The sequence below is a fragment of the Dermacentor albipictus genome, chromosome 2 (assembly GCF_038994185.2).
Source record: "Dermacentor albipictus isolate Rhodes 1998 colony chromosome 2, USDA_Dalb.pri_finalv2, whole genome shotgun sequence".
In the NCBI taxonomy this organism is placed as follows: domain Eukaryota; kingdom Metazoa; phylum Arthropoda; class Arachnida; order Ixodida; family Ixodidae; genus Dermacentor; species Dermacentor albipictus.
In genome coordinates, this window is record NC_091822.1 from 114,578,265 (window position 1) to 114,592,014 (window position 13,750).

A 13,750-nucleotide genomic window follows, 5' to 3' on the forward strand; every position below is an offset into this window, starting at 1 on the left:
CATTGGCTGGCGCAGGTTTCGTAGTATGAACTGATATTTGCAGAAAAGAGTCCTGTGACTGCGTGAACGAACGCTTGATCGTGACATATTCTTACGCCATGTAGTGCGAGGTGACCTTGAGTACATCACGCTGTTCACGCTTTTGGTCTTTCTCGTTCCATCAAGTGAAATTACTACGTGTCTGCATCAATTTTATCATGACTTTCTCGCACCTTTCCAAAGGACACCACTACAGCGGGAACACGATTCCTTGTTTTTGACAACGAGCTTTTGCTTCCGTTTAACTTGGAAGGTTCCATATATATTGGGAGATTCTTAATAGTTATATTCATGGTCATGTCCTCATAATATTTCTTATAATAATTTCAATATTTCTTGTCACGTTGGGCAAAAAATGTCATGTATATAACGTTGGGAGCGGTCGCCAATGTCGCAAGGCTCTTGGCAACTACTACCGCCATTACACCATTTAATTAATTTAATACCATACTGCATTGGGCGAGCGATAACACTCTTTAGCTAGTGATAACACACTTTAGCGAGTGATAACAAGGGCAAGAATAAATGCAAGATTTCTAACGCCGCATCTAGACACAGGCTCATTTCATACAAGAAAGTTATAACTCCAGGGAAGCCTTCTTGAAAATTCAAACTTCACGGCCAATTCTGTTGTGTGGTTTCATGTGTATAAATGTTTACAGCATGGGATAGCTGAGAGAGGACAGTTTTTAGCGAACAGTTTATTGTGAAGTACGAATCAATAAACTTCATTGAAACCTCCAAATAAGCTGCTCCATTGCTTTGCGATTTCTCTTCAGTTGGAAGGTCTTGACCATGTACAATTCTGCGAGGAGAGAGAAGAATAAATTAACCAATATTGCTGCACATGAATACACCACAAGAAATCAGAACAAAAGTATGGCCGACTAGATAGTACAACTTACACTTCTTCTTGCGGAGGAGGGTGGAGTAGCTGAGGGGGGAGCCAAGACCGTAACCGTAGTTCAGGCCATAGCCGAGAAGACCGTGGCCGTAACCGTAGCTGCCAACACCGTAGCCGAGAGAGCCAACGCCATAGCCGTAGTAAGCTGGGGCAGCGTGAGCAACACCATAAGTGGCGACTGCTGGGGCCGCGTGGGCAACGCTGTAGGTGGCGACAGCTGGGGCAGCGTGAGCGACGGTGGCAACAGCTGGGGCAGCGTGGACGGCAGCAAAAGCTGGAGCAGCGTGAACAGCGGTCACGGCTGGGGCAGCAGCGTAGCTCTGGACAAGGGGAGCGGACTGGACCACCCTGGTTACAGCTGGGGCAGCGGCGTAGGTGGCGACAACTGGAGCGGACTGGACAACCCTGGTGACAGCTGGGGCAGCGGCGTAGGTGGCGACGGCTGGAGCGGCGTGGACAGCGGTCACAGCTGGAGCAGCGTGGACAGCGGTCACGGCTGGAGCAGCGTGGACAGCGGTCACGGCTGGAGCAGCGTGGACAGCGGTCACAGCTGGAGCGGCGTGGTAGGTGGAGACGGTACGGGTAACGGCTGGCGCAGCGACAGCGTAGCTGGCGGATGGGGCATAGCCGTATCCGTAACCAACACCGTAGCCAGTCAAGCCGGAGTAGCCAACTCCATGGGAAAGGCCATAATGAGAGAGACCAAGGCCTCCGTAGCCGAGGCCGGCATAGCCGAGGTTGCCGTAGCCAAGCCCGTAACCGAGGTTACTGGCGACGGTGTAAGTGCCAGTTGGATGACCAAAGGCACATGTGGCCAAGGCGAGGACAATGCAGGCACGCAGCTTGAAAAAGAGGAACATTAGTAGTTACGAAACTTCACTAAAGGGTTTGGCGTGTCCTTATGTAATAAATGTTTCTGTACGTTGCCTCAAACAGTGCGGAAATCCAGAGATGTACAGCTAATCCTTTTATTCAATCATGCTCATTGTAGGGAAACATCGGCTACAACTGGTTGTAAGGCAGTGGTGAAGAAGTGTGTTTTGGGGGTCCGAGGATATTTTAATGCCCATGAAATACCGCCGGCTCTCACCATTATACCATCGGGTCTTTAAAAAAAATGTGACATGTGGTGACTTCACCTGATTGTAATCTTAACGATGTACGTGCAATGACATGAGAGTAATCTGCGCTGGTAGGCGCCCTAGGTCACAAAAAACAAAATGTGTAGTTTTGATTTGCGTTTCAAGTGGCAGCTAGGTAAAAGCATAGCTTCAGATACTCGCTAGAATCAGCCTACCAATCCAACCGTATCAGTGTTTACCTTCCGAAAGCGTAATAGCGAGGGATGATGTGGGCGCTCACAAGAAATAGGCTCGTTATCAAAATGGCAAATAATAGACATAATAGCCTGCTCATCTGTACTTTGCTTTGTACGCACTTGTCCCTATCCAGGGAACATTATAAGCAGAGTTGAATAAGTCTATTAATTTCTGCATGTTCATGTGATCTCGAAAACTGCAAACCCTATGCAAAGGTAGAGACCACTAAACAGTCGGTCTGTTGTTCTGCGCTCTGTAATTTGTATAGTAGGCTGAAAGTTGCACTATACTGCACTAGAGGTACAAATTTTCCTAGGTGGAACATCCTCAAAGAAAAGATACGAAAGGTGACTTGAACCTGACTGGCTAGTCATAGCTTGTTGTTTTTCTGTCTGGTGTTTTTCGAGCAGCTTTTTCTCGCTGAATATAGTGGCAATTCTGCCTTCTCTAAGCAGCAGAGCACTAACCTCTAGATTGATGTTTCTCGATCAACATATGTTACAAATAAGCTTAGGGGGCTTAGTGTGCAGGGATTATCTCAACACAAGTAATGCCAATCAAGCTGCTGACCTTTCTTTCTAGTTAAACATGTTGGCATGCGAAGTTTGCCGAACATGCACGCCCCGGTGAAAAACTATAGATTTCGCTCCTGAACATTTTGGCAAAAGTGGCACTAAAAATGCTTCATCAAAGGCAACAAGGTCAAATAATGTTCTAATCATGGTGCCAAATGGTAGGTATGGCTGAAGTAACGATATACTTACCATATTGGCGGTGGTCCTAATCAGTTGGAGGAGCAGGTGCTTCTGTTTTCGACTCGCGAAATGGGAGCTTTTATACCTGATAGTTGGCTAAGAGAACAAGTCATAAACCGGCCTTTACCGCTGCTGAGAGGGACGTTAACACACACTTTAAGAATAATAATTTTCTCTCCGCTAGCAGCCCAAGCACACGTGCGCGTGAAAGAAGTAATAGTTTTACGTATCTCCTGATGTACGCCTTCCTCAGCTTTCATTTAAACTGGAATGTTCGAGAAATAGTCCTCATTTCCATTTCAGGTCACATGCTGTATTCTCGTTCTTAGTGCCAAAATTAATAAAAGAAAAGAACGTGGGCCTCTGGTTGAACAGTATGCAATTACACATTCAGTCCAACGCCTTGCACCGAAGACCATGAGCCCAACCAATTTGCACGAGCATCGCCTAACCGAACATTTAGTGAGAAAAATACTGGCGTAGATTTTCTTATTTTTTCGCGGCCTCGTCTATGGAAAGATATTTCTAGCATAACGTTACGGGATTTTGAGAACGTAGTGAATTTGCAGGATCATGCTGAATTCAGAATAAATTTAATTTGTTTGACCTCTTTGTGCGCGCATTAACAGCCCCAGCAACGGAGCATTGCGGGGTGGTGCTAATCACCCATGTAATGTGAAACCCGGGAAACTGGTGTTTTCAACGATTGCGGTGAGGGCGCTTTAGATATTGGCCACACTTGCGCATGCGTACTTTTTCCTTAATTCGAAAGTTTGTCTTCTGGCATATACACATAAAATGAATACCTTGAAAGTGCTGTATCTATGATTGTACCTGTGATCTAAGTAGACGCGGGTGGCAATCTTGGCAACCGACCTTTTATTGTGGTTGTGAAACAATAGAGGTTACTCTCGCAAGAGTGGATTGCTCATGCGTTCCATTGCAGCACGGGAACGGCGTCCTGATGTTCTGGTGCCCAGCGTCACTGGTTATGTAAGGTATGGCACCCAAACAACACTTGTCATCTTGGTCTGAAAAAACCTGGTAGCCACACCCATACATGATTCGCAACAAAGCCTCACAGTCCGCGGATATTCAACGGGCAATCGCAATTCTACTGAATCCTATCGTCAATATATAACAAACGCATACAAACCCCCCTTCCCTCCACCCCAAAAAATAAATGATAACAAACACAGAAAGCCGAATTTTCCCAAGAAATAGCCCAATTTCGGCCAGCTCGTTACTTTGCCCACTTAATAGCTTGGGATTTGAATGCATCACACACATCCTGGGGGTACGCGAAGAACAACCGCAAATGAACATCCGTCTTCCACACTATAAAACAGGCACAAAGTGCCCTTCTCAATGATACAGACTCACCCAACCGCGATGACAATTCGGTGGAATGTGACACCACTCCGGACCTCCCACTCATCAAAGGAACTACAAAGGTGACCTGGGTGAATGCACATGAAACGCTTAGCAGCAATTACACCCTTATACAGATCACACTTACAACAGTCGCATTAAGATGACGAGCCCGCAAGCCTCTCCAAACTTGGTCCAGGTTCCACTGATGCCATGGTACGGGGGATTGTACTTGATGTTTGAGCTGCTCTTGCGCTGCTGTGCCGCTAGATACCTTAGCAAGCACACATGTCACCGTGTGGTATACGTACCGCGTTTGTCTGTTTACAATGACCATACTTGGTCAGAGGCTCATTATTTCAACGGAGCCCAAATTACAGCCTTGTTTGCCTGTAATGTCCCTAATGTTGGAATGAGCTATAAACGTAATTTCCATGTTATACGTCTGTGCAATGCGTTTTCTAACAGAAAGGTGAAAGGCGACGTGGTGGTGTGTGTGGCGTCGGTGATTTGTTGCATTAGAAGGCCAACGTTGTGTTTAAAAGCGAATAACTTTTTTGGCCCTTTCAGCCTTTTTCATGGTAGGTCCATGGCATAGCCTTCGTGCCATCATTACTAGAGGTAGAGCTCGCGCTAGTGTCTGCGGGATTCGCCCAAACTTGGTCGTTTTTGCTTCGAAAGTATTTGTGACCTTGAAAAGTCGTCATTTTCAGCAATGTTCATTGCAATAAATAATTGACAACACCTTGAAATTGTCCGGCGACAGCATTTGAACACAGGACCTCTAACACAGTATCCCGACATTGAAACCATTGCGCCACGAATGCATGCCTGGACAAGCCGCATAGAACGCCCTTACGAATTTCTCGCGTGCAAGCCAGCGCATTGAGGCGCTTGGCGTATTTTGATAGGACCACCTCGACAGTCTGAACCCCATGCAATTATAAGCAATCATGTGTGTTCCTAAGATATCTGCACTTAGAAAAGTGTATATTGCTCTGAAATTTATGTCAAGGCGTATAAAGACTATGAACGAATTATTATTATTATTATTATTATTATTATTATTATTATTATTATTATTTGTTTTGAATACGTACATACAAATAACAGGAAAGGGAAAGCGAGGAGCAGGCTGGCAACAGCAACTGGAAGGGGCACAGCGCCTGCCTACTGTTCAGAAGGGAGGTACAGAAATGAAAGATAGGAAGCAGAGGAGGAAAGAATAAAGGAAGAGCAACAGGACAAATCTAAAGAATACAGTAGGACACAGTACAGATCACACGCAGTGGGGCCCGCCACTGAAGGTCACGCTACTACAGAATGTTGAATAGAATAGTTTGGAAACTACAAACGAGAACCTAAGTAGTTAACTCTAGAAAAGTAAGCAGAGTGCGATGAGCCTGATCACGTTTAGACGCACAACAACTGGGGTACAAACATTCGTCGAGTGTCGTACACCGCAAGCCAAGAAGATGAAAGTCTCTCACTAGCGACATGCGGTGCGCACTGAAAGCGGGACACTTAAATATAAGGTGCTGAAGTGTGTCCCAGCAACCACAAGACGTACACGATGGACTCGCCATACGTCCTTGTCTGTATACACGTTCGTGCACGCTCACACAGCCAACTCTGAGCTGGATTAGTTACCTCCTAGCGCGGCGAGGCAAGCCTGGACCGCGAACATGGGGCGGGTACGTTCCATTTGCGACGCGCTGGTCTGGATACTGCTTGAGTAGGCGTCGACGATTTAGCAGAAGAGCCTCATCAAGCTTGCGCAAAATTTCTGTGCAGTCACGGTTGTTATGAGCGCTAGTTGAAGCGAGCCGATCAGCCTCTTCATTTCCGGCGATTACTACGTGTGAAGGCATCCATTGAGTAACGAGAGATACTCCACGTGATCAAATTTTGCTCGCAGAGTCAGGGATGCTGCGCACAAGTCGACAATCAATCTCACTGCGTTGCAACCTGCTAAGGGCAGCAGGTTAGTCCGTAAAGATGGCAATCTTGGATGTAGTTGGCACCTCTTGCACGTATTTCAATGCAACATTAATCGCTGCTTGCTCCACAGTTGTTGAAGAAGTTGGATGACGTATTTGAAAGTTACGCCGTAGTTTAGTCCAAGGGCAGAAAAAATCTGCAGATGCGCATTGACCGTCGCTGTGTACAGATGCAGCTGTGAATACTTCAAGATAATCTGGAAACTTTTCGAACATGTGCGACTGAACGAACTGGAGTATTGCCGAAACAGGCATATCAGACTTTTTGTACATGTCAGGGATTGTGATGTAAATGGGCAATATGTGTTTCCTGATATCTTTTTGAGGCGGAGGCGTAACTGAAGCAGCATGTTAAGAAATGTCAGTGATATTCACGAATAAACGAAGGCAGAAGAACATCTGAATTCACAAGCACGAATATTTGGAAAATCCAATTACTACCCATCATTCCTATGGTGGCTCGAGAGATCCCTCTAGTAATCATTGTAAAAAAGTCTATTATCCGCGGTACGATGGTAGGTCCATTTAAACTTCCTTGGGTAGGTCAGAGTTCTGGGAGGGAAGGCGTTGAAACGCGCCTAGAGAAACGTATCAGTTGTGGAATCGGCGCTGGACATGGGTGATTGCAGTTTTGCGGGGAGAGGCCTTCGTCCTGTAGACGACATAAAAATAGACTGATGGATGCTGCTGATGAAAAGAAAGGGTGCGTGATTTCGGGTGAGGGGGTAAGTGCTGTCTTGAAAGGGGGTGGGGAGTGTGGGGGACGAGGCACGTCGTGCTCTCGCAGTGAGGAGGGGCGGAAAGGAGCTGGGAGGCGCACTATCGCTCGCTCATTCAGAGCGGCAAGAAGAGGGAAAGGGCGTGTGCTCTCAGCGCTCTTTGGCAGCCAGTGAGAGGAGGAGGGGAGGTCACCGCTGGCTCGATCGTCGCACGCCGCTCCGTCGTTTGAGGTGTCCACCAGTAAGTCAAACAGTTTCCATGGATTTCCTGCTTTACAGTCACATCTCTCTTTCACACTGGCCAGCGCATCGTAGACGACGCTGCGGTGGCCAGATGGGTAGGTGTGCTGTCTTCCAGGCGGGAAACGTAGTTCAGGACTTCTCCACCTCATGACGACAAACGCAGCGCTTCGGTCAAAGGCCTGTCACAAGCTGTGTGAGTCATGAGCTGCTGCGGCCGTACTATAGTTAAACTGCAGCGCGTTTATTACTGAACTTAAGCTGTAAGCCGCCATCACAGGCTCATCATGGACATTTATAGATTTTTGAACGCGGTGAAGCCTTGTCACTTGCGAGAGTTAGATACTTTCGTTGTCCGGCTGGTGTTTGCTTGCCAGTTCGGGAGGCAAAAAATACGGAGTTCTTAACGCAGTTTAGTTCGCTAAACACGTCAAAATTAATTCTACGCAGACGAGCATAAATTCTGCACGGATGAAACTGCCCTTCAAAATTTTTTCTACAGTGAGCCAAAAATTATTTTACGAAGCAGTACGTAGGTGCTGTACGCGAACGTAATTTGCGCAGGGTCGGTGTCTTCTTATGCCAGGAAATGAGTAACAGGGATACCTCTGAATAAATACTGATATTCGTAAAAATAAACTCTCTGGCTTTGTTTTCTTGCGCTTAAGGGTGCAATCACAGATGACATGCATGAGAATGTGTGCGGAGCTGTACACGTTTGCAATATCAATTGAGCAATATTCTTTTCAAGATAGAAATTAACTTGTTCTTGTGAGAAAAAAAAACAATTTCTTACTTTGTTCGATGATCTATGATTATCTCCATGAGAAAAGTAGCTAGTAGAATGCAAAATAATTGTTGGGACTCTTGATGCTCACGTACGTATAGTGTAATGAAATAGGGTAATTCTTTAGTCGTACACGTAAACGAGGAAAACCATGGTTTTACAATAAAGTACCTGTGTACCTATTCTAGGCACTATACCATAGCTCTATATGAAACGCGGCACTGCTTCACAGCACTCTCAATATGTCATAGCGAAAGGTGGTTTTTGCTGCTGTACGCTCAGAAGCCAAGTTCTCGCTCTCCACATGGAAGTGCTGGCGAGTAATAGACTGGGTTGATGATCCCCTTGGTAAGTTCGAGTTTCCGCTGTTCACAAGCTTCCAGAAGGCTTGAGCTGAAGAAGTGAACAAAGATCTGCTAGAGATAATGCATCCAGCAATCGTTTGCTTTTGAACCACGGTGCAGCACTTGAAGCGGCACTTTGTGCTGCAATTGGGCTGTTGATATTTGTCGTAGTACTTGGCGAGATGTTGTCGAGCTTCTCACGAAGAATCATTCGGACGACTGTCTTTCAGCAGGTTTCCTTCAGCACTCGTGCACAAATACTTGTTCTTCAGTCGCTAGACACACGTCTCGTCTGCATTTTATTTGCTTGAAGCGTGTGTAAGTTGGCTCACTGTATCTTCATTATTCTTTTAGGGTCCGGCATCCTGCCGTGGTCCACTTGTTCCTCTTGCGGCAATTTCCTCCGATATGTAAGCCTGGGTAGCATGGAAGGAAGAGTGCCGCTCATGAGCTGCAGATCTACCCTCGGATTCTAGGCAATGTGCTGAATGAAATGCTCCTGGAAGTGGCGCTCGCACACAACTAATGCGGTTGAAACATATTACAAAAACGCCAAAGTTCCAGCTGACATTTCTCGGAAAGCTGTGGTTCGCGCGGCGTCGAAACGAGTGATATTTTTTTACCCGTGGCTTGCATGTTTGTAGCCAACTAACAATTCAGCGCAAAGCAAGTAGTGCCCCTCTGGCTAGTATCATTCTCCGGCGGCACACTTTCTCGGTGTCTCGAAGCCTAAAACGCTTGCTTCATATTAAAGAACACCGCCCACGGTATACACTTCGCTCCTTAAACGTCTAAACGAGCAACAAGAACCTGGATAGCTATCGTGACGGTGAGCGCAGGGCGCCGTGTCGTCTCTGCAGTAATTGCCGCGCCCTCGTTTCTTCGTCTGTTCGTTCAGGCTAATCGCCTATATTGAGAATAATCGTCGATTGTTTCAGCAGAATATTCTAGTTAAAGCCCTTATTCAGCAAATAATATCAAAATTGCATCTAACGTTGCACTGTCTTTTCGCCATAGTAACAGGGACGGGAGCAAATGAAGCCGCAATAAATGTGTGAATGTATCCATCGAAGATCGAGCATATATAGAGAGCGGATGCTGCGCTTCGATGATGTTGTACCTGTGTGAGCGAGTTGTCGTTGAAGCTACAGCATATCGGGTGCCTAATTTTTTTTAGCTGCACGAAGTCATAAAAAAAATTGCTTGTGGTGGACAGCACAATTATAAACCTTGATCTAATCTACTTGATGAGGCGGCCTATACTTATACGAGAAATACAAATGCTTAAACGAATATTATTATAATTATGAAAAAATTAGGTTTTTAATTAAATATTTTTACGGTACAAATGATAATCTTCGAATTGTAGATTGTTCTCTAGGCATATCCACTTGGAACATATTCTCAGGACTATGCCAGTTTCAAGATATTAATTTTCAATGTATGCGCAGAATGCATTGGAGTTCCTCTTACTTTTCTTATTTTTAAGAAAACACCTTTTTTATGCATTGATGAGCAAAATTGACTGGAACACCAATGCGTTTTTTCGGACACTTCGGCAATTATTATCTCGAAACTGATGTAGCCTCAGAATGAATTCCTTTTGGGTACGTCAACAATTATTAGCTACCAATCGCAGCAGAAAATATGTGCTGAAAATATTTAAGTTAAACGGTAATCAGCCCAAGTATCTTAATTACCCTCAAAACAAAAAAAGCACAAGAAAAATAAAAATCCTACAACAAAGTAGTTTATATTTGTCGCCTAGATGTACTTTCAGTACACATTACCTCGCTGTATATACTACTCTAATAAATGTGGTGCAACAAAGTGATAGAGTAAATAAAATGGTGCGACCAGAAGCTCACGTGCAAATAGTTTATTGTTCCGCTGCCGTCATTACAAATGACTGAACCATCGAAGACTGTTCTGTCTTTGCTGTGTGCATTCTGTCCATTCCCGCGCCGCGGAATGGAGACGTTTCTGAAATGAGAAAATTCAGGAAGAAATAACGTCACGCGCCCATGCAAAAGGCAAACAGGCAGAAATAAACAGCGATCAAAACAGCACTTACACTTCTTTTTGCGCAGGAGAGTGGCGTACTCGAAGGGGGAGCCGAGGCCATAGCCGTAGTTGAGACCATAGCCTAGGAGACCGTGACCGAAACCGTAGTGACCGAGGCCGTAGCCGATGCCGCTGACGCCATAGCCGTATACCGGGGCGGTTGCGTGGTAGGCGCTGACAAGTGGAGCAGCGTGAGTGATGGCGGCAACAGCTGGAGTGTGGTGGACAGCAGCGACGGCTGGCGCCGCGTAAGTTGCAATGGCTGGGGCCGCAGCGACCACAGGAGCAGTGCGGACAACACTGGTCACAGCAGGAGCACTATATGTGGCAACCTTAGCGACAGCTGGAGCAGCGGCATAGGCGACGGCTGGTGCAGCGCCAACGACTGGAGCGGCGTGCTCGACCCTGGTCACAGCTGGGGCGGCGTAAGTCGTGGCTACCCTGGTGACGGCTGGGGCAGCGTAGGTGGTGGCAACCCTGGCGACGGCTGGCACAGCGTACGCGGCCACAGCTGGTGCGGCGTGGACGGTGGCCACAGCTGGGGCAGCGACGGCGTAGCTGGCAGCTGGACCGTAAGCGTAGCCAAGGCCGTATCCAGTCAGGCCAGAGTAGCCGACGCCATGCTGGAGACCATAGTGGGAGAGGCCGAGGCCGGTGTAGCCGAGACCGTAGCCGAGGCGATAGCCACCGGAAACGTGTCCAGCGAAGGCACTGGTGGTCAAGGCGAGGAGGAGGCTGACGCAAAGCTGAAACGAAGACTATTATAGAGATGATGCCATTGCACACTGTTGATTGCCAACCATCGACTATAAAAAAGGTAGATGAGATTACTTCGTAAATCCCGTATTTATATGAATAAGTACATTGGTTATAAGGGGCAATTGTGGCTGCCATTCAGAGGCTCATTTTTCTACCCCACTTGCGTAACCATGAAGCGCGCGTATCTTACATTAACGCTTTTTGGTAATATGTATTTCTGTGGTTTACAAAGCTGCAGAAACGTTGCCTCAGTATTAATCCTCGTAATTCTGCAACGCAAGGCATAAGTGCTTGAACTAAACATGCATGCTCTCATAGAGGTATATTTTTTTAAATACGAAGTCATGATTACGCTTCCATTTAACTTTGCATTGCCCACAATTTGAGATTTACGTTGTGCGAGTACCAATTTATGCTATATTGTATGTCGGGGTACGATGACAGTTAATTATGCTTCTATCAAATATGACGTATGTTTTTTGAGCCAGGAAGACATGCAAACAAGAAAGAAAAAAATGAAAATTTTGATTGCAGCGTTCAAAGCATAGCTACGCAGAAATAAAATTACACGTTAAGCTTTCAGTTATCTAAGGCTGCAGATGATTTCTGGCTTATACTGCGACTTATACAGGCACACTATTGCCTCTTCTTTGGGCCAGGTTGGCAGATGTGTGCTTTTACGATAGCTAATATGGACTTAAACATAAGAGGTGTAACTTTCGTAATTTATTAATTGTCCAGTTTTCATAAACCGCCTCGTTACTAACATAATATTCATATGTTGCATACTTCGAGAGCCACATTGCTCTTTATTGTTTTTTTATGTTTTGTCAGAAAGTCGCTATGCTGAAATCAAAAATCTTTAATGAAGAATTATTCAAATTGTTTCGTTTGTTGCATTAAAAATGGTGCAATTAAAATTACCACCCTCAACGTTTCACATAAACCTGATTTTTATTTCTTGATTTGACCTTTTGACGCCCATGCGAGATAGTTCATTCTTTCCCGGAGCTGCAAAGAAATCAATTATTCAGTACTGCTTTGAATGAAAGCTTTTCAGTAAAAACATTTTCGCCCTACAAGTGGTTAGTCGCACAGTTTCAAAAGCTATCAAGGTAAGTTTAGTGGCTATCTCCGTAAACCTCTCAATTCAGTCATCAGCCGTCACTTAATGACCTGGGTCTCTGTACTCACCATGCTGTCGGTCTTAATCCGATGGAGGAATAGAAGCATCTGTTTGGTCTTGTCTCGAGGCTAGGCTTTTATAACTGGCTCTGGGCCTGCAAGAAACGGCAGCAAACCATTCCCCAGCGGAAGTTGAGGAGAAAGGGAACGCCCACCCTTAATATTCATCGTTGCTCGTGGGCCAAAAAATAATTGAAGCACGCCTTTTTTCGCAACCAGTTAGATTGCTAACAGCAAGCGCTTTCTTGGCGGTCCTTACCCCCTCTTGCACGGCGTGAAGGACGGTGGTCAGCGGGCATTTTTTTAGTACTTCAGTTTTTTTCTGTGCCCGTGTTTGCATACATGTTGTGCCAAAGAGGAGGGAGCCACAGCCAAGACGCGGCCAGTGGTCAATCACCGATGCAGTGTAAGTTTATATCGCGATACAGTGCGGCCGGTAATTAGGATGAGCCCGTGAACGCCTTCCTTGGCTTCCAATCCACACCACTTGCATCTTTACCACCAAACTTTATATCAATATACTCTTGTTTGCATAGTGATGAGGCTATATCGAAATATCTGTGCTATCGATGCGTTCAAGGGAAAGCTTCAGAGAGTACAAGAAAGCTAGTAACCAGGCAATAAGAATAACAAGGCTACTTAGCTCTTTTTGCATTTTCGCAGATTGAGCTCGAGCCTGGTCAAGGTGCCTGCGCAAATTCGGTGTTGTTATAGTTCTTTTCTTGCTGTGACTTTTTCAGTAATTCAGTTGCAGGGCACTCTTGTTACACCGGTCGCCAAGACTCACTTATGGCGCTGTTTAAAGAGAATAGCGGAGGCCCATGCAGATATACCAAGATTTTTTATTAGAGTCGCCAGAGTGAACTTGAGTGCTGGCTGCCTATTGAAATAATGAAGAAGGCATTACATGGGCACCCACTAAAACGCACCTGATAGTGCAGGAGTAAATTTTCTAATATTCAGTCAGTAAAAAGATTGAAGTAAGTTTTTTTTTTGATCAGCTAAATAATTTAAATTTCATGCGCGGGATGTGGAAAACCACTTTTTGTTTTTCGTTTATCGGGAACGCTTCCACGCAACGTCCCCTGACATCGACAGTGTGCACGCTGGGGGCATACAAGGCGAGGAAGCTATATAGGGTTTGCGAAACAAATTCAGTACTAAGGCACATTTTTCACTTTGATGAAATGAACAACAAAATATCGCTTGAAAAGATCTCTGCGTGAGCGCTGAGACTAAAATAGAAGCAAAAGGAGAGAGAACT

General features: G+C 45.7%; 1 protein-coding gene across 1 annotated transcript; it reads right to left on the reverse strand.

Annotated features, from left to right (window-relative positions):
* Positions 1–827: 827 nt before the first annotated feature.
* On the reverse strand, positions 828–12,543 carry LOC135910983 (ice-structuring glycoprotein-like). The gene is made up of 6 exons (XM_070533308.1): positions 12,496–12,543; positions 10,553–11,288; positions 4,401–4,476; positions 3,027–3,102; positions 945–1,785; positions 828–844 (listed from the first exon to the last, which is right to left on the reverse strand). Coding segments are annotated over exons 1-6 (1,770 nt in total). The 5' UTR covers positions 12,535–12,543; the 3' UTR covers positions 828–842.
* Positions 12,544–13,750: the final 1,207 nt, after the last annotated feature.